Genomic DNA, 20663 nt, shown 5'->3' with positions numbered 1-20663 from the left:
TCCGGCCACATAAATGTCGCTGCAAGAATTAACTGTTGGAAAGGCAAGGAGAGGCAATTTAAAATAGCCCCGGGGGTTCAGGTTTGTGCTCTGACTATGAGACCGGTTTCCTACCTGGTAATTGTTCAGAGGAGTCAAGCTGCTTCAGATGCTGACTTTGTGCAAACCACACTCCCTAAAGCCAGCACAAAAGACCGAGGAAAGTCTACGAAACCTTTTCCTTTTGTACATACAATGGTAGAATTGGTCATTACTTTGCCCCCCAAACTGACTAGAGCTTTTGGCATGGTCCCCAGGTAGCCATGCTGCTGGTGTCCCGCTCTCCCTCCTTCCCTTTTTATTTCTCTTCCTTTCTTGCTATCCCTCTCTCTTTTTTAAAGTGAGCAGTCTTATTTTTTTTTTCCTTTTTAAAATTAATGAAGTTTATTGGTACGTTTTAGATATATGTAATGATCACATTCGTCGTAGGGAATTTGTACCTGTACATGGTATATCTTGCTTTTTTTTCCGTTCCCCTCCCCTCCCTTCAACCCCTCTTCCCCTCCTTATTTACAAAAGCTTTTTTGTTTGTTTGTTTGTTTTTTCCCCGGTACCAGGAATTGAACTCACAACCTTGCACTTGCCAGACAGGCGCTGTGCCGCTGAGCTAAATCCCCAGCCTCCTACAAAAGCTTTGCTTCCATTTTTCCTTCTTTTCTCTTTTTTCTCTTCCCTTCCTTCCTCACCCCACCCCCCGAGGCCCCTCCCCGTTTGAACATTGTCTTCCTACTTCACAATAGCTAGTACACATTTTTGGTCCTTACTTGCACTTTTGCTTTCTCTTTTTTAACCTCTTCTCTTCTTCCGCTTCATAGTCTTTGGCCAGTGCCCCAAAACTGACATCGTCCCTTCCAGAAGCTCCTGTCTTTTCTTAGGCCGCTGACATGCTGCCTTCCAGAGCTAGACATACTCTTGCCCTCCCTGGCTGTCTGTCTGGCCTCCCCCCAGTCTTTCTCCCACCTCCAGTTCACCAACAGTTTCCTCCTGGTTGTCCAGAGGTCAGTCAGGGGTTAGGATGGGAAACGCCCCTTTTTACTGATTCAGTCTTCTTGTTAACAAAGCATATTTTTTTAGAAATGTATTAAACGCTCAGCTTTTAACTGTTGGAAACACTTGATAGGTCAGAGAAATGAAGTTTCTCATTCCTAGAATCGATGTTTCACTAGGAGCTGAGGTCACACAGAGAACACTGACGTGAGATCAACCTGTGCTCAAAAGCTGCAAATACCCAGTTGTGTGTTTTGAATCTTAGAGATCAACTGAGACCTCACCACTGCCTTCTTTTTCTGTATCCAGTCTAGCACCTTCAATTTTTTTTTTTCTTTTTTGCCTGGTGTCTCTTAGGTTTGCTCTCTTCTTTCCTGTTTTCACTACCTTAGGTGACACTCATCTGTCATGCTCTGAAACCCCAAAGCTGAACTTTTACTTCTCTTTTCATAAGACTTCCCAACTTTCCACACACCACTGTGACTCTCTCTTTACTTACCTGCTTTCACTGCCAAACTATATATTCTATGAGAACAGAAACTCATTTTTGCAAAGACTTGTACCCTTGATTCTTCCCACAAAATAAGACCTACTATTGACTGTTGAATGATTGTGCTCCTGGATTGTTAGTACTAGCTCCAGACATGCCTCCAATAAACTTTTCATACTGCCATCAGGCCAATCTTAATTCCTGTTCATGGGGCTGGAGGTGTAACTCAGTGGTAGAGCACTGGACTAGTGTGCATGAGGCCCTGCGTTCCAGCGCCAGCACTGCAAAAAAGTACATAAAAGAAAACACTGTTCATGATATTTAATTTTGCTCAGGGATTCAGAGTATCTTCTTTCTGTTTTCCTCATCAGGTCTAACTAGTTAGGCTTGTTTTTTAGGATTCATGATCAACTGGCTACACTCTACCTGTTTAGCCCTAAGGGGCACCCCCATTCCTCGCACTGTGCCCTGTGCATTCCTGTCGCTTGCCTTTTTGGTGGTATTGCCTCCTCCTTGTACCTCTTTTCTTTTACCCTCTCTAAACCAGTTCTTCCAGGGGATACAGCTCAAGCCCCGCCCCTTCTGTGACCCTGGCTGAGCTTTCTGCATCTGCACTGACCTCTATCTCTTTTGATCATCTGCATGCTTTCAGTTTAACGCTTTAATCACTCCACACTCACGTAGGTTTGTTCACCCGTTTGGACTCTGCTTCTTCTGAGGATAGGAGAGAGAACAGCTTCGATCTTACATGTCTCTCAAATGTCCCTCTTGTGAAGGTTTGTTCCCTGGAGTGGTGTCACTGGGAAGTGATGGAAACTTTAAGAGGTGGAGCTTAGTGCCCTTGGGGATGTGCCCTTGAGGATGTGCCCTTGAGGGAGGTAGTGGGACCCCTGCCCCTCCCTCCTCCTGTTTTCTGTTCCCTGGCACTTGGGTGAGTGATTTTGCTATAGTGTGCACTCCAGCTGCCTTGCCACAGGCCTCAAAGCAGCAGGGCCGACCAATTGCAGATGGGAGCCTCCAAAACCGTGAGCCAAAAATGAACCTTCTCACTTTATAAATGGACTGTCTCGGGTCTTTGTTATGGTGACAGAAAGCTGTCTAACAGAGAATCCATCTTTTTTTTTTTAGTGTTTTTCCTCCTACGCAGCTCCTAGATTAAGGTCAGCTTCTGCTCTGGCTCCTCATGCTTACGTTTTTACCCTCCCCATACTGTGCCTGGTCTTTTTTCCAAATTTTAAATCATAAGTAAACTGTGGTCACATTAAATGTCTTTTGAAAAAGCCTTAGAATTTCTTATTCTGGGTTAAGGACATGTTTTTCTTTTTCTATGATTTCGTTATAGTGAATACATGAAGGTATATACAACAGCTCCTTTACCCCCACCCTCCTATGCTACCAAGCCTCTCACTACAACATGCAGGAATACATGGGCCTGATAGGCATGGCTGACAGTCCCCAGGATCAAATTACCCATCTCAAAATATATACGGTGCTTGATCTATATTCCAAGAAGGTACTAGAGCCTACCAAGATCATGCAAAGATTTCTGTGTAGACTCAGTGGACTTGAGCCTCACCACTGATAATTGCTGTGTAAATCAGAGGTTCTACCTAGGATCAACATCAACAAGCTACTCATTTCAGGAAGCAGAACCACTTCCCCACCTGCACAGTTTCTTCCATGTTCTGGGAAGTCAACTATCCAAAATATATGAGGGGCAGGATCTTGCTTGTCTCTCTGAGGATACCCAGTCAGCCTTAAACCTTAATGTACATAGGAATCACATGGGGGCCATCTTAACATACTGTATCTACTGACATTGGGGGTGTGGTCTGAATTTCACATTTCTACCACCTTCCCAAATGATACTTTGCTGATGCAGAGGCTGCCTGTCTGTGTATGACACTTTGAGTCACAAAAGTCCAGCGTACAGATACCTCCTTGTCCACTGAAATTTAGCAGGTAGAGGTAGCCCTGCAGAAGTCTCTTTCCATGCACACTGTCTTTCAATGTAGCATCGTCTATAAAAATCAGGCTAAGTCTGTCTTTAATTTTTTTTTCAAATAGCATATCTAAGTTTTGCAACCATAAGCACCAGCCAGGAGAATACGTATTCCATGCAGAAAATGATGATGCCCAGTTCACCAAAATGTTCACCCTGAATATAAGAAGTAAGTCAAATCACCAAGAATTTCATTTTTTGTCTTTTAATGCCTTTGTGCTCTGTTAATCTTAATCCGTATGTACTCACTCATGACTTAGAAAGGATGCTATGGAACTATATATTTTTTTTTGTATACTGAAATGTCTTGACATTTTACCTACTGGCTAAAAGACTTAATTCCATGTCTTCTCTGCATGTGCTTTACTGTGACTTTATTGACTTCAATACTTCAAAAGGTCATGGTAAGGAAAGGCTGAAAGTCATATCACTGCCATTTATGTGTTTGAATAATTGTCATATCTTTGGTTTATAAAAAGATGAGAGTAAAGAAAAAAGACAAGTATATATTTCATCAGACTTTGCAGATATCCTCCTGAAGCTAAGCACCATTCTGAGGTACAGTATGTAGGGAGAGGTCTATACCTCAGCTTTCTCCAGGAGGAGCCGAGCAGTGGGAAAGTCAGGTTCAGTGGAGAGGTGCTGTTGATTGGGGAGGTGTAGACACTTCTGTCTCCATGCTGATGAAAATTAAAACCAAGGCAACAGCACAAACTTACAGGTACACACTTTAGCTGAGAAGGTAGAGGAAGGGATGTCAGCTTGAAGAAAAACAAAGCTGAAAGGGGCACAGCCCATTTAGAGAAGATCTGACTGACCTCCTTAACAAATGAAAGAGACCAGATTTTGTGGGGTTGCTGATCTAGGGTTTGGTAATTTTTCATTGGGCCATGAGCATAGAACTTTCTAGAACCTCTTCTTACTATTTTAAGGGATTTCTGCCTGGTATAAGATATCTTGTCCTTGGAGACATCATGGTGCCCTCTACTGTCACGCTGTCACGGTATCCCTGGTTCTTGCCCTAAGAATAGAGGAAGAAGGGGAAGGTACATTCCGTACATTTTTGGCAGGGAAGAAAGGGAAAAAGACATGTCTCCACCTTCTGTGGGTAACAGGTCTTGGATTAAGGCCCAAGAATTCCTCCATCTCCTGTCACCATGAAGGTCCCTGTCTACTGTTTCAGGGCTACCTGTCAAGTAGGTTTTGTGGCACTCGAGAAGGGAGTAACACATATCTTGAGACACACCAAATGAGACACCTGCCAGAAGCACACACTGCCTAGAATAAATGGGCAGCCTATGCCGATGTTGACTTTGAAACTATTTCTGGAAAGCACCAACTCCATGAGCTCATTATGCATGTTATTCTCCGCAGGAAAACCTCAAGTGTTGGCCGAAGCATCAGCAAGTCAAGCATCTTGTTCCTCAGATGGATACCCATTACCATCTTGGACCTGGAAGAAATGTTCAGACAAGTCTCCCAAGTAATCAGCACCTCCCTGAATCAAAAAGTCCCTGACATACTGACGTTTTCATGGATACAGTTTAAGAAGAAATGATGACATAGTTAAAGTTGTTACCTTCTGAGTCAACCATCATTCTCCCTGGCCCTAGTTTGTTTCTGATAACTCATCACAGATGAATGTCTAAGAGAACTGGTTATGGAAACCCTGAGTTCCACTCTGACAGCAGCTGTAGCTATCTTAACTTTTCTATCTGTCATTGCTTTTCAGCTGCACAGAAGAAATCACAGAAGGAGTCTGGAATAAAAAAGCTAACCGAAAAGTATTCGGACAGTGGGTATCGAGCAGTACCCTAAACATGAGCGAGGCTGTGAAAGGATTCCTGGTCAAATGCTGCGCGTACAATTCCGTGGGCACGTCTTGTGAAACAATCTTTTTAAACTCACCAGGTAGGCTATGTTGCTGTTGTGATACTTTACCCTCAGGAATTCCCCACTACAAGTACTCTCTGTTGCTAGCTTTTATTGGGGGAATTTTGCAAGAGAGTATGGGTTGGATGTGTAAAAAAAAGAAGGTTTTTTGAGTCAGGCAAGAATCCCCACTGACCTACATTGTACTGTTTTGCATTTCAGGCTGAGTTTTACTTATGTTATTATGACTCATAAGTTAGTGACCTAGAGAACCCACAAACTGATATGAAGATCCACCAAAAGATCCAACTTTAGCCAAACAGATTTAATAATTCAGAGCTTGTCATTTTCCTTTCGGTTAATCTCCTTTTACCTTTACCCTGCTTTTTTTTTTTTCTTTTAGAACTGGAGAGCCAGTCTTTAATAAATTAATTAATTACAGTATTGGACATCTGAGATATGCATAGATTCATCTTGTATTACAGTTAAAAACAATATCACTCTTTGATTTGTCATTGAGCTAAGATATCTTCAAATTGTTTTGTGCTTTTTTCCCTTTTGTCTTATTTTTTATAACATTGCAAAGTCTCCTGTAATGAAAATGCCTCAGTATTGGCAGTGAACAACCAGAGGAATCCCTCGTTAGGCTTTTCCAACAAGCAGATAAATAGCTCTTTTTTTCATATACGGAAGTACTGGCTTCAAAATTAGTGTCCTAAACACAGTACATAGCATGTTGAATACTATTGTTACATGTTAAAAATTGCATTTTTTCTGTTTCAGATGTTTAAAAGAATGCAAACCACAGCCAATTTTTGACAATTATTTAGTAAGACCATATTGCACAAATGTCCTTAAATACAGATATAAGTTACACTATTTGATTAAATAGTACAACAGCTATGTGACAACTGAAGCGGTTTTCCTTTGCACATGCAGCCTCTGGAGAGTAGCCTGCTTTTTAATAATTTTTGGTTTGTTTCTTAGAACCCTCGCCTGAATTAAACAATTTTGTAACTTCTCCACCTACACCACGGGTTCAGAAGCACCAGCATGACAAAGCTAATGTCTCCAGCATTCATATGCCACGCTCGTAGGAGCAACACAGACTTTCAAAAAGTCTGACTTGTACTTCCTGTGGGTTTAAGTGCATGTAATTCTTACGGTTTTTTAAAAAGTGGGTTTAGAATCACTTAGCATTTTCTAGGAAGGGAACTTGTCCTCTGTGGGTGTGCTGCCTTCGTTTCTGTGGGAGTAGGATGTGTGAGATTATAGTAAGAGACTTACTATGTATAACAGCGAACAGGAATTCTGCTGTGTTGCCTAATGATGCTTCTCTGTTACAGGCCCCTTCCCTTTCATCCAAGATAATATCTCGTTCTATGCAACAATCGGGCTTTGCCTTCCCTTCATTCTTGTCCTCATTATGCTCATTTGTCACAAGTACAAAAAGGTAAAAGCAATGGGAAAAACTCCTCTTGTCTCCTCTATCTGAAAAACTGCCTGTTGCTCACAGACTGTGTATCTCACCTCTGAAGCAATTCAGGTACGAAAGCCAGCTGCAGATGGTCCAGGTGACTGGCTCGTCGGATAACGAGTACTTCTACATCGATTTCAGAGAGTATGAGTATGATCTGAAGTGGGAGTTTCCCAGAGAAAACTTAGAATTCGGTAAGCGCTGAGTGTTCCAGATGCTTCTGGAGTATCTCCTGTTCCCTGGAAGACCTTCACAATACACTTACTCCCTGTTTCCCTTGGCAGGAAAGGTGCTAGGATCAGGTGCTTTTGGAAAAGTGATGAATGCGACAGCTTATGGAATTAGCAAAACGGGAGTCTCAATCCAGGTTGCGGTCAAAATGCTGAAAGGTACTGTACATACAGTGGGGTAATGTCCACAATGAGGCGCCAGAACGGAAGGCAGTTTCCCACTTCCCCTTCTCTTCTCTCCCATTATTTTCATGGTTTCCACCTGCCATGCTTCAAGGTTTCAAAGGAATAGGTTGTAGTCAGGGTCAACCAAGTCAAAAATATAAAATACAAGCCATGAATACATGAATACAAAACTCCACTTCTTCTCTCTTCAATTTTTCTTGGCTTCAGTATTTAGGGTTACAATCACTGCAGGCAAAAGACAAAAGTTGCCTCTGGGGTTTTTCTGGTTGTTGTTTTGTTTTGTTTTGTGTTTGTGGTACTAGGGACTGAGCCCAGGGCCTTTGCACTGAGCTGTACCCTTAGTCTTTGTATTTTTTTATTTTGAAACCCGATCTCACCAAGTCACTAAGTGCCCTGGTTGGGCTTGAATTTGCAGGCCTCCTACCTCAGTCTCCCAGAGTGCTGGGATTATAGGCATGTACCACTGTACTTAACTATCTGTTACATCTTGAAGTAACTCTGGGTAGAAGAGCAAATTGGGGCCCTCTGACTCCACACCTCCCTTCATTGCTCCATCCACTCCTATCCCACACCCACCCCATAACCCCTTATACCATCACTCACCTAGCAAGAGAACCCCCACTGGCTCTCTCGCTAAGAGGAACAGTGACTTATGTAGGGGCAAAGGGAAGATTTCTCCTTTACCTTCTGAAGTTTTGATGAAATGAACTGACAATAGGAAGATTAATAAGAGAGAAAGGCATACAAATTCATATTGTGCATGGGGAAAATCACAGCACTGGAATCTAACACAAAGTATGAGTCAGATGGCTAAAAGACTAGATAGTGAAGCTTTTATAGTATCCTGAGTTACAGAAAGGGACAGGAACTTGGATGGGGGCTTGGGTTTCTGGAGGATGGTGAGGACAAGGTCTGGAAGAGGTGAAAGTGTGTGTGCATCTGTCTGTCTTACATACATAAAGTCTGTTAAATACTGTCCTCAGAAGATACATGAACAGTCTTTCTGGGGACAGTGTCCTGAGCTTGGAGAATTTTAGTCTCATCTGTCCTGAGAATTGATCTTTGCTGGTGAGATTTCATAACAATTGCATTTCTTCTGGGAAGGGAGCTTTTTTTAGAGAAGGGAACTTCAGAAGGCTCCTCTACATGCTTTGGGTGTGAAAGAGGATTAAATGACAAGACAGTGGGCTGCAGGGGTGGCATGAGAGACCTTGAGACTGCTCCTTTCCAAAGTTGCCATACTTTCTGGTTTGGGGTGTTCTTTTCTGAGCTTCAACACCTCCAACCAACTAAACCCAGTGGGCATTTCTCAGTTTTCCTGTTACTTGATTTTTCAGCATAAATTGGCACTATTTATGGGTCTTTCCATCTCAAAGTGCTTTCTTCCTCCGGCTTCTGCATCACAGTATCCTTCTGGGTTTCCTGCTACTTCTCTGACTGAGTCTCAGTGCTTTGCTGTCTCATCTTCTTCCATCCGGCTTTGAGTGTGGAGTTCCTGTGGGCTTGTTCCTGGACCTGCACATGCTCACCCTAGGTGATCACCTTACTCCCCGGAGTCCTCCTGTATCCTGATGGTTCTCATGACTGCATCTCCGAGTGTCAGGTTCTTATGACCAAATGCTTAGATGTCTTAAAAGTCCCTTTAATTCAAGTTATCCAAACCGAATTCCCCAACCCTAGCCTTCCATCAGTACTCTCTCAAGAATTGGTATCAGGTGCCTGTGATGAACTACAGTCCACACATTTGGGTAAACCAGAAAGCCAGGACTTTCTTTGAGACTGGCCTCTTTCTCACCCGGCAGAAGCTATTCCTATCAGGTGTCCTGCTCAGTGCCTCTCAGATCTGTCTTCTATTTCTGCCCTCGTCCGGGCCTGTCTCTCCTGAATGGCTGCAACAGTCTCCAAAGCAGGTACCCTGTATCCACTCTTACCTCCGGGTGGATTTATGCCGAAGTCAGGCGGTGATGGTGATGAGATGAATACAGAGCATATCATATCATTTTCCTACCCAATCCTTCCCATGAGTTTCAGTTGCGCTCCAAATGGTCTACACAGTCTTGAATGACTTGGCTGCTGTCCAGCTTCTCCGCCTCTTATCTCAGCATTCCAGCACACTGCCCTTCTTTCAGTTCCCCAGAGCAGGGTACTCCTACTTCCTCAGGGCCTTTGCGCAGAAGATCCTTCTCCCTGGCCTTTCTTCCTCTTTCACTTAGGTATCATAAATATCACTTCTTCAGGGATGCCTTCTCTCTCCCCTACTGCAGATGAGCTCCAACCCCTGGAAGTTAGGGATCTATCTCAGTGGGTGAGAATATACTTAGCATGTGTGATGCGCTGGATTCAGTCCCAAGCATCACCACCCCAATCAAGTCTCTTACAATATGTTACATTAGCTCTGTGTTGGCTTTTCCCATAGAATTACTCATGATTGTAATTAAATGTTCACTTATTTAAGTAATGTCTTATCTGCTGCATTAATTCATGAGGCTCAAGAAGGCAGGGTCTGCGTCTCTCTTGCTATACTTTTTCTCTCCTCCTCCTCTCCCCCTCCTCCTCTTCCTCCTCTTCTTCCTCCTTCTTTTTCTCCTTCTTCTTTTTCTCCTTCTCCTTCTCCTCCTCCCTCTCCCTCTCCTCCTCCTCTTCCTCCTCTTCCTCCTCCTTCTTTTTCTCCTCCTTCTTTTTCTCCTTCTTCTTCTTCTTCTCCTTCTCCTTCTCCTTCTCCTCCTTCTCCTTCTCCTTCTCCTTCTCCTTCTCCTCCTCCTCCTTCTCCTTCTCCTTCTCCTCCTCCTCCTCCTCCTCCTCCTTCTTCTCTCTCTGTCTCTGTCTCTGTCTCTCTCCTCTTTCTTCAACAGTACTAGGAATTGAATGCAGGGCCTTTACACTGAGTGACATCTCCAGCTTTTAAATTTTTTTATATTTTAAGACATGGTCTTGTTATGTTGCTAATTTGCTCAAGCTGTGCTCAAAGTTGTGATCCTTCTGTCTCAGCCTTCCAGAGTGCTGGCATGATAGGCATGTGCCACCAGGCCCAGTTGCTTCCTTCTTTCTTGATCTTTGCATTTCTGTCACTTCAGGTTTCAAACTTCTCCCCTCCTCACCCACTCCACTGTGACTGCACCTGCCTACCTCCTATTTTTCTCCAGGTCCCAGTGTGGACACTGGGGGCTCCTTCCCCACCCGTCCAGGGCTATGTTAGCTCTGTTAGCTCTTTAATGAGCCCACAGCACCCTACATTCATTTGCCACATCTATTATAGTACTGCAGTCATACAGTAGTACTCTAACATACAGTTACAGTACTCACAATGTACAGTAGAACAGTTATAGTACTACAGTCATCTTCGTATCCATGGGGAATTGCTCCCACGACCCTGTCTGTTTATCCCACAATGTCAAATGCTCAGGTTCCTTTTGTATAATGGTGTAGTCTTTGCACAGGGCCAGCACACAACTTCTTGTACTTTTTAAATCACTACTAGGGCTGGGGATATAGCTCAGTGGGACAAGCACCCGTCTGGCAAGCGCAAGGTCCTGAGTTCAATTCCCAGTACCAAAATAAATAAATGAATAAATAAATAAATAAATCACTACTAGATGATTTCTAATACTTAATGCAATGTAAATGCTATGGAAGTAGTTGTTGTACTGCATTGTTTAGGGAGTAATGACAAGGAAGAAAAAGTCTGTATGTTTGGTGCAGATGCAGTTTCGTTATGCTCTGTGTTCACAGATGCAGAACTCATGACATTGAGGGCTGGCTGTCTATTGTAATGGCTTATTTACTTGTCTCCCTTCTCGAAGCTCCGAGAAGACAGGGCTACATCTTGGTCATATTTCATTCCCTGGCATTTTGCACAGTAGGCACTCAGTAGATACACAGTAGATACTCAGTAGAGGGACAGTTTAAAGTCACAAATCCCCGTCCAGTGGGATGCAGCTGAAGGTGTGATATGCTGGTGGGTGCTGGGCTCACACAAGAAGGTCCAAATCCAAAGCCAAGAACTAGGAGACAGGAAATGCCCCTCACTACCCAATCAGGACAAAATAGGTGATATCAGCACTCTGAAAAGACCGCCATAAAGTCTAAGATGTCTTCCAAATAACTGGACTTGGAAATTTCATTGAATCATCATTGAATATAAATAAAAGTTACTACTCCTGTAAGAAAGCGTGTATTGACTTTGGGGTGCATGGCTGGAACCTGGACTAAAGAGTCCAAAAACCCCCTCCTTGCTCTGGGCTCCAGCATCCACTTGGGGCAGGGCGGTCCGAGGATGTACACATCAGCCTCGATGACAGGAGCCCTCTGAGTTCATCAGTAACTACTTGCCTGCTGTGCTGCTAGCAAAGCTGTCTGGACTTGTCTCCACAACATGGGTGTATTGGCCGATGAATACATGCTACCCTGCTTGGCAGTCCTATTTCTCATCATCAGTAAAAGACTCTCGAGATTGGTAGGAATTAGTCCTCTTTGGGGTTACCAACAAATGGAAGGTTCTAGACATGAGAAGCACAGGTGGAACCAAACATCCTTCCTGACTCTCCTACCTTGGCTTTTTGTGCCTTCAGCTATCCAAGAATTAGAATGAATGAATGAATGAATGAATGATGAATGAGAGCAAGAAGTATTGTTTCTCCCTTCTGTGTATCTGTTAACCTCTGCTATGGAGGAAAATCATGTGTTATTATTATCTTGTTTGTTTGAGAGTCATGGGGCTGGGGATTTAGCTCAGCGGCAAAAGTGCCTACCTGGCAAGCGCAAGGTCGTGAGTTTGGTTCCGGTACCGGAGAAAAACCAAAAAAAAAAAAGAGAGTCAGCTCTAAGGGTTTTTGTATTGGGCAGTAGAGGAGATTCTTAGTAGAAAGGGACAGTAGATTCAACTCTGGTACCACAGTCTTTGAAATTCTTAAAGCACAGGATATTATTATTTAAAATTCATGTGTGTCTCCCCTTCTTATAATTTTGATAAGTAATGCAAGTCATATCTGACCTGGGGAAATTTTTAATTTATTAAACAACATGAAATTCTTGGGGCTGGGGATTTAGCTCAGTGGCACAGCACCTGCCTGGCAAGCGCAAGGTCATGAGTTCGATTCCTAGTACTGGAACAAAAACAAAAACAAAACAAAACACGAAATTCCTATTCTACTTGGGTTTGATGTTTCTTTACATCCCTCCATTGACAGAGAAAGCAGACAGTTGTGAAAAAGAGGCACTCATGTCGGAGCTCAAAATGCTGACTCAACTGGGGCACCATGAGAATATTGTGAACCTGCTGGGGGCGTGCACACTGTCAGGTAACTAGCTGCTACCAGAACCACCTAATACACACTATTTCAGCCTAAAGACAGAAGACTTTTATTCTTGTTCTTATTCTCTTTTCTCAGTCTCATTGTGGTCCACTCAAGTGGAGTTGGACATAGAGCACTCCACAATTCAAACAGATCAGTGTTACCTGTTTCATTGGGATGTATCATATAATTATAACTTGCTTTAAAAATATGAATGATCCTGAAAGTATATTTTGTGGTATCTGTGCTTCTCTTCTGCTTGCATAAGTGCAGTGATGAAAATAATTAGAGTCCAGCCAATGCCTCCACCAGGCTGCCTTCATACAAGTCATAGCCAAGGTGGGATTTCAAACTCTTTCCAGAATCCTCTGGGGATATATGCTCTGATTCTTCCACATCTACCTAGAAATACCCGCACTGGGTGCTCAAGGATCATTCTGGGACAGCAGGGCTGGAGATGGGACTAAAAGAACAGAGAAAAGAGAAAAATGGATCCAAGAGAGTATTGAGAATATATTTTTCCCTCCTCAGGGAAACAACAAATCAAGTGTGTTAGTCAGCTTTCCTTCACTGTGACAAAATACTGGAGATTATCAAACTAAAAAAGGAGGTGTTTATTTTGGCTCACAGCTTCAGAGGTCTCAGTCCACGGTCACTTGGCCCTATTGCTTTGGGCTTGTAGCAACATAGTACCATGGTAGGAATGCATGGTGGAAGAGGCCCATTCACCTTATGCAGGTTAGGGAGAAAAGAGAGAGAAAAAGAAAGAGAGAGGCAGAGAAAGAGACAGAGAAAGGCAGAGACAGAAACTGACAGAGAGAAAGAGGAGCTGGGGTTTCAATATCCCCTCAAGGACATGCCCCCAAAGACCTCCAGTGAGGTCCCACTCCTTAAAATTCCCACCACCTTCCGATAGCACCACTGGCTGGGGACCAAATGTCCAACACGTGGGTTTTGGGAGGACATTCCAGATCCAAACTATAGCACCAAGTGCTCACAATGCAGATGGCATACGATTCCCAGTTGGGGATGGAGAATTCTGGATGCCAGCGATAGTGGGGAGGCTGTGTGTACAAGGGCCCCCTAAAAAGTAAGAGGATGCTAATTTCCCAAAATGTTTGAGCAAAAAGCTGAATTTGTATGTAAAGGATAAGAAGAGCTAGGTTCAGAAAAAATATATGCCCAAAGTTGCAGGGGAGCTGAGCTCTCATTGAGTATGTTGAATGTTGCTATGAAGACTTCTTTAAGAAAAAAAAAAAAAAAAGAGCAATGTGGGGTTTGTGTACCTATAATGAAAACTGTCATTATTTCAGGACCAATTTACTTGATTTTTGAATATTGTTGTTATGGTGACCTTCTCAACTACCTAAGAAGTAAAAGAGAAAAATTTCACAGGACATGGACAGAGATTTTCAAAGAGCACAATTTCAGTTTTTACCCCACTTTCCAATCACATCCAAATTCCAGGTAGGTGTCTGGGGTAAGGTTTCATCATTACACGTGACAGGACATGGGCAAAACGTGGTAGCTAAATCCCTACTTCCCCACTGGGCAGTTTCAAAAAGCATGGTTTGGTCTAAGACCTAGAAAAGTTACTGATCTTTGCTACAGAGAAGCTCCCTATGATCTATCTCACTTAATATGGTTTTAGTTACCCTCGACCCACTGCATCCAAAACTATTAAGTGGCAAAGTTCAGAAATTTAAAAATTATCAGTTTTAAATACCTTTTAGGACAGTATATTTTATAATTGTTCTATTTTATTATCAATTGTTAACAATAATTAATGCTGGGGGCCTTAGAACATGGGAACACATCCCCTGTGGATAAGGGGGAACTCCTGTAGTTTCCCTGTTGATTGAGAGTGATGAGACCTCTCCCTTTCCATCAGAACAGGTACTAGATCTGAGACAAGTTTTTCTCTACTTGTTTCTAAATCACAACCTAGATGCATATTTGATCTTGGGAAAAGTGCATTACTCAAGCTGCCACACAAGGATTGGTAGAAAGAAGGAAGATTTTTTTCTGAAGTCCCTGATATATTCATAGAAAGTAGCTCCTGTCCTGGGACTATTGCACAAAAGGGTTCTGAACTCATAATCTGAATTTTAAAATATCCAGAGGGATTGGCTGGCATGTGGTGAGAGCTAGTGATCACGGGCTCTGCCACTGAGCCTCTCCCTCAGCTTGCCATGCATATTCTAGAACAGAAAGTTAAGCTATTTTCATGAGCCAGATGTGTGTTAGCAGCACTCTGGTCAGTAACTGGCGTCTGATTCGCTCCGGTCGTTTGGGTATTAAATATGCTAAAGTAAGTAATTTGGAATGTTTGTGATCAGAGAACATGAAGCCATTTTCCAAAGATATAAAATTTATAAATTAGGATAAGCTCACACGTTGGAATAAATTGAATCGTAATGTGTTTATGTAATTGGCACAAAACTCACTGAGGATTTCTGTATGACAAACTTTAAATGAGTTCTCCATTGTGTCTGTTTATTGATGCTATTGTATGTGGAAAGGCAATGAGCTTTACAAAAAGGAAACTCATGAAAAGGATGAAACTGGGGGTGCAGTGCAGTGGTAGAGCACACACTCAGCATGCGTGAGGCCCTGGATTCCAGTCCCAGGACCAAAAAACCCCCAGAAATCAAAACCAAAACAAACAAGCAAAAACATGATAAAACAGTTCATGTCTCTGTCAAAGATCTATATTGCCCCAGCTTTTAATGGGAAAATGGGTTGAATTTAGGAAACAAAGCATGAGGTATGATTACTAATCCCACTCTTTTTTAGCTTGTTGGTGTAGCAAATCATATGTACCTCCTCATGCCTAATTTCTCTTTCATAAAGGGTAACCTTAACACTTAGCTCGTAGGTGACAAAGCTTGTGTGATCACTCTTACCCTGGTCAGACCAGCAACCCCAATGACACAGATGTTCTTACTGTACACAAAAAAACTGACAAATTGAGTGTGTGTTAAATTTGCAATTGGGGTCCATTTCTCTGGTGAGTTATACTTTTAAATACAATGTCTGCTTAGAAGAAGAATGTAAACAATGAACAAACAAATTTCTCTTTAATTATATGCCTAGTTCAAGAGAAGTCCAAATACACCAGGACTCGGATCAATTCTCAGGGTTCAATGGGAATTCAACTCATTCTGAAGGTAACAGTTTTTTCTAATTAGTAGCACTTTCTAATGTCATAAAAATAGAAATAGGTACAAGATTTTGTGGTAGTTGTTTTTACAAAGTGCAATGGCAGAGATAATTTTTTTCTTTGGTAATGTCCATGATAAACTTTATGAATACATGTTTTCTTGAATGGTAGTAAAAAAAAAAAAAATCCAACAGTTTATCACCATGAATTTTATGTCAGTGATCAACTAATAAACATTGGGGACCATTTTACTTGGTTGATCCTGTTTGTTTGTTTGTTTTTTCTTGCAGTGGAGTTCAGGCTGGTCTTAAACTCACTATGTTGCCCAGGCTGGTCTCAAACTCATAGCAATTCTCCTGTCTCAGCCTCCCAGTGCTGGGCTTACAAGCATGTGCCACCACACCTAGCAGGTTATTTCTTTCAAAGTCATAATCCAATTAGAGCATCTTATTACCTAATAACTGGAAAAGTTGGTAAATTCTGGAGTCAGGCAGAGGGTGAGCTGGCTTTTGGTTCCTTCATTTTCTGACTGGATGGTTTTGAACAAGTTATTTAACTATCTGAGTCACAATTTCTCATTTATAAAGTGGGCCTAATAATACCTTCCTCACAGGACTGTTAGAAGGAATAAATAGAAGAACTTTGAGTGCAAAATACAATTCATAAGATGATAGACACTTGATTAGTGTGACAGACCTACCTACTGTAAAAAGGGTCTCAAGAGCTGGATGTGGTGATGCATACCTATAATCCCAGCACTCTGGAAGGCTGAGGCAGGAGGATTGCAAGTTTGAGCCTGTCCTGGGCCACTTAGTAAGACCCTGTCTCAAAATTAGAAAATAAAAATAAAAATGGCTGGGAATGTAGCCCTGGGTTCAAACTCCAATACTGCAAAAAAAAGTAGAAGGGTGATATCAAAAATTCCAGACTGCCCGGGAGGCTATCTGTCATCAAAGCAGCTAACGATCATACCTATAGCCAGAAAGAATCTTCCTATGGTTCTTCTTTCAGAGGCTGTCGACAGTTCACACAGGTCAGTCCTGGTAGTGCCAGGAAAATGATATGACAGCTCCTTGGATACATCCTAGCACCTGCCGAAAGAGTAAATTACAACTGATTTAACTTAAAGGCTTTCATCAGTAACTATACCCACAGGCTGAGCAGAAGGTGTTGCACTTATACACAAAGCAGGGCTGAAGGAAGCAGGACCATAGGCCAAGGAGCAGATTGATCATTTCGAAGTTACTTTCTCGGGGACAGGGAGACAGAAATACAGACAAGTAATTCATTGGTTAACAGCGGGTTAATTTTTAAAAATTTTTTTGCAAGGATTAAAGCAGAGGGAACTTCATTATCACACCAACTGAAACTGGTCGGTTTGGGGAAGTTGGTTATCTCTCCTGATTTCTCAGAAGGGTACATAGCTTCCTGTCTGCTCTGTGGTGTGGAGTCTTAGCCTGAGTGACTCCATGTTGGCTTGGTCTCTGGAGTCTAGAGCAGGAGCTCAGTCCAAACCAAGCACCGCCTACCAATTTTACTTAAGATAACTCGTCTAACTTCAATGGGCTTCTCATGGAAATTTAATAAGGCAACTTCTTAGCATTTTGGCAAAAGTGAGGACTACTCTATTTTATAGATGAAGTTGAATATGAAAACCAAAAGCGGCTGGAAGAGGAGGAGGACTTGAATGTGCTTACATTTGAAGATCTTCTTTGCTTTGCATATCAAGTTGCGAAAGGGATGGAATTTCTGGAGTTTAAGTCGGTAAGCCACTTTTAAAGTGAAAAGAATAACAAAAATATAAACAAGATAGTTATGAAAAATGATATGCACTTAATTAGGATTGGAAGATGACTGGCCTGTATGTTTTTCCTGTTTATTTTAACATGTCTTCCTGTCCTCTGTTTCCGTCACCCACCCTGTTCACTGCTGAAGTCATCTAGAATGTTACCCCAGCCCTCCGCTAATTAGAGCACGAAGGCCCACCATCCCCTATTAGGAAGTGGCTAGCACAGCCCTCCCAGGCTCTCCAAAGTCCCCTGGAACCTCCAGGGCAAAAGGTCAAAATTGGAAGCCTGGTAAGTCCCCACTGATGATGAAGAACAGCACTGTAAATCCCTCCTGGGTTACCGAGTTTTGGGGTGCTGGAGTCCCCTTCTGGAGGTGGTTTCTGGGTTCTTTCTGTCCTGAGCAAAGAATTGGTCAAGATGACCACAAATGATAGCAATGTTTTATTAAGGGTAGGAAAAGAAACAGGCTCTGCAGAGTGAGTTTGAGCCAAGTAAATGTAGAGGAAGGAGCGCACCCTACAGCATGAGGGTGGGCCGTTCTTGCAAGAGAGAACACAGGGGCAAAAACTCAACACAGAATGTTCTTTTTGTATCATCCACTCCCCAGGCTGACGTCAGGTCTGAGCCATCCTGTTGAAAACCAGCTGAAGTTCCCTCAAGAAATCCACGTGCAGGGCTTTGGGAACTGTTTGGTGCATGTGTCCTGGGGTTTTGTAATTAACAGGTCACATCTACTTTCCCAGCCCGCTTTGCTGTGCCCTAATCTCCTGTCTCAGTGCCTTTTAGGCTTTTTTCTGTCCTGAGCAAAGACTTGCTTAAGACAAGTACAAACAGTAGTAAAGTTTTGTTAGAGTTGAGAAAAGAAACAGGCTATGCAGAGCAAGTTTGGGCCAAGTAAAAGAAGGAAAAGGAGTACACCCTACGGCATGAGGGGAAGCCACTGTAGAAGTGAGAAAGCAGAGGCAAAAACTAATGTGAACCATCCTTTTTGTATCCACTCCTCAGGCTAATGTCAGATCTGGACCATCCGATCAAAAACCTACTCAAATTCTCTCAAGAAGTCCATGTGCAGAGCTTTGGGAACTGCTCTGAGCATGTGTCCCGGGATTTTGTAATTTACAGGCCACGCCTACTTCCCCAGCCAGCTTTGCCATGCCCTAATCTCCTGCCTCATTTCCCCCTGAGAGACACAAATCCCCATAATTCTTTATGGAGTAATGAGGGAGTAGAGTTCTTTCTTGTATAGCTTCTTCTGACTGGAGGAGACTATAGATCCTACCTACGAGGAGTATATACTCTCCCACTGCCTTGGGTGTTATGGCTCACTGACTAGGTTGAAGAAAAAAACCTGTCTGACGACAATGAGAAAAGTTAATAACTAAAGTAACTACTACAGTGGTACCTTGGTTCACAAATTCAGTTCTGTCCATGATGCTGGTCACAAACTGAACTGGACAAGAACCAAATCAATATTCCCCTTAAGGTCAACATGGGACCTATTTCATTTGATTTGCTTCTCATCCAACTCAGTTTGCAACCAGGAGCATGGAAAGAATCAAGTTGGTGAACTGAGATACCACTGTATTATGCTGGGGATGAGGAACCAAATGTGAGTGTCAGATTAGATTTCCACACTTCTTGTAGAGGACAAAGTATGGTGAAGAGGGACGTTCAGTAAATTATCCAGAGCCTGAGAGCCCTAGCCTTAGCAAGATTACTCACATAATGGAGCTGATTAAAAATGGGAGCCTCAATGTAGGTGCCCATTTAAGCTGTGGTGAATTAGGGTCATTAGTGACTCTACTTATCTGTATCTGAAGCAGTACTGGAGTCTTGCTTTCTGAAGAGGAGTCCCAGGTCATCCAGAGGTTCTCAGGAGCAGCTTTCTTCTTAGTCCTGTGAAAATTCTAGTGACTGCTTCCTATGTAGGGTTTTTATAGCTTGTCACTGCATCCCTTGAGGAAGGACCAGAATGGTTCCTCAGGAACTGGGAATAAGACTGGGGTCCTGAGGAGCTGTAGGGCTGCCCTTTTTGTTTCCTGATCAGCCTTTTGATTTCCCAAGGAGATTAAACATGTCTTTTTGAGATCCCTTATAATGCATGACTACAACCTACTTGGGAGGATGGACTGTCTCTAGGAGTTACAGAATTTCCTGCTTGTGCTTTATAGATGTTGCTATTCAGTCAGCAAGCCCCTTCTTCCCTAGTAGCAGAGTCGGTGGAATCCACAGGGCATAGTTTATGAGGTTTCCCATGGCTTGTCTTGGGGCCTGTAGTGAGAGGCAGTGAAGTCTTAGGTCCTTAAAATGGCACCCTATGCAGAAGGAGGAGGCCCAAGTAGCCCACAAAGCATCTCTTGTGAGACTGAAGAATTCACTAGACAGACGTGTCTGTCTGAAGCCAGGGTGATGGTATCGTCTTTCTAGGATCATAGAAGTGTTCAGCCACTTGATGGCTCTACCTAGAACTAGGTCTTGGGTCCTTACAATGGCACCCTATGTAGAAGGAGACCCGATTTGAGCCCACAAAGTGTCCCTTGTGAAACTCAAGTATTCATTAGACAGACATCTCTGTCCTAAGCACCAGCATCTTTTATAGAAGCATAGAAGAGAGCCCAAGTGAGGGCTTTTTGTGTCCTGACTGGGGCCCACTAACTCCTTCGGGAAGGGGATAAGCCTCGTGATGGCCCTACCTAGTCTTCTGAAACTCCCATGAGACCAGGGCGGAGTCTTTCTCCACTGACACCTCCTTAGCCACATTGAGCCACTTAAGGGCTCTACTTAGCAGGGTGGAACCACCTAAGAAACAGTATCTCTTGCATTTACCCCAAGAGTAAAAACTTTGGTTCTTTAAGGCAGTTGAGACAGAAACCTCTTTTTTGAGGGGGAAAAATAAAAACTTTAAAAATCCTAAGAATGACTCACAGTCACTTGTTTTTTTTTTTACAGTCACTTGAGTTAAGCTTTGCAGGTAGTTCTTTTTCCTGCTCAGGCTGTGAGGCAGATGTTTCTAAATTGGCTGCGTTTTGTTAGATGACACAAAGAAAGGGTCGAGCCTAATCCAGCAGAGGGAGGAAGCGCACATGGTATCTAAAATCAGAGCTTAGGGGCTGGGGATTTAGCTCAGCGGCAAAAG

The 20663-nt window shown here is 42.9% G+C and overlaps 1 protein-coding gene across 1 annotated transcript in view; it reads left to right on the top strand.

Annotated features, from left to right (window-relative positions):
- Positions 1-20663, top strand: part of Flt3 (fms-related tyrosine kinase 3) — a gene marked incomplete at its 5' end in the record, with an annotated part of 83683 nt that overhangs the window by 51421 nt on the left and 11599 nt on the right. The window contains 10 exon segments of the mRNA XM_013505445.1: positions 3584-3687; positions 4893-5001; positions 5251-5429; positions 6737-6843; positions 6929-7061; positions 7152-7256; positions 12470-12580; positions 13888-14041; positions 15671-15744; positions 17374-17501. Of these exon segments, the coding sequence (XP_013360899.1) occupies positions 3584-3687; positions 4893-5001; positions 5251-5429; positions 6737-6843; positions 6929-7061; positions 7152-7256; positions 12470-12580; positions 13888-14041; positions 15671-15744; positions 17374-17501 (1204 nt within the window).

Source organism: Chinchilla lanigera, unplaced genomic scaffold, assembly GCF_000276665.1.
Source record: "Chinchilla lanigera isolate Chin_1 unplaced genomic scaffold, ChiLan1.0 scaffold00096, whole genome shotgun sequence".
Classification (NCBI taxonomy): Eukaryota; Metazoa; Chordata; class Mammalia; order Rodentia; family Chinchillidae; genus Chinchilla; species Chinchilla lanigera.
The sequence above is the reverse complement of the archived record's forward strand: the minus strand, read 5'-3'. Positions and strand labels throughout refer to the sequence as shown.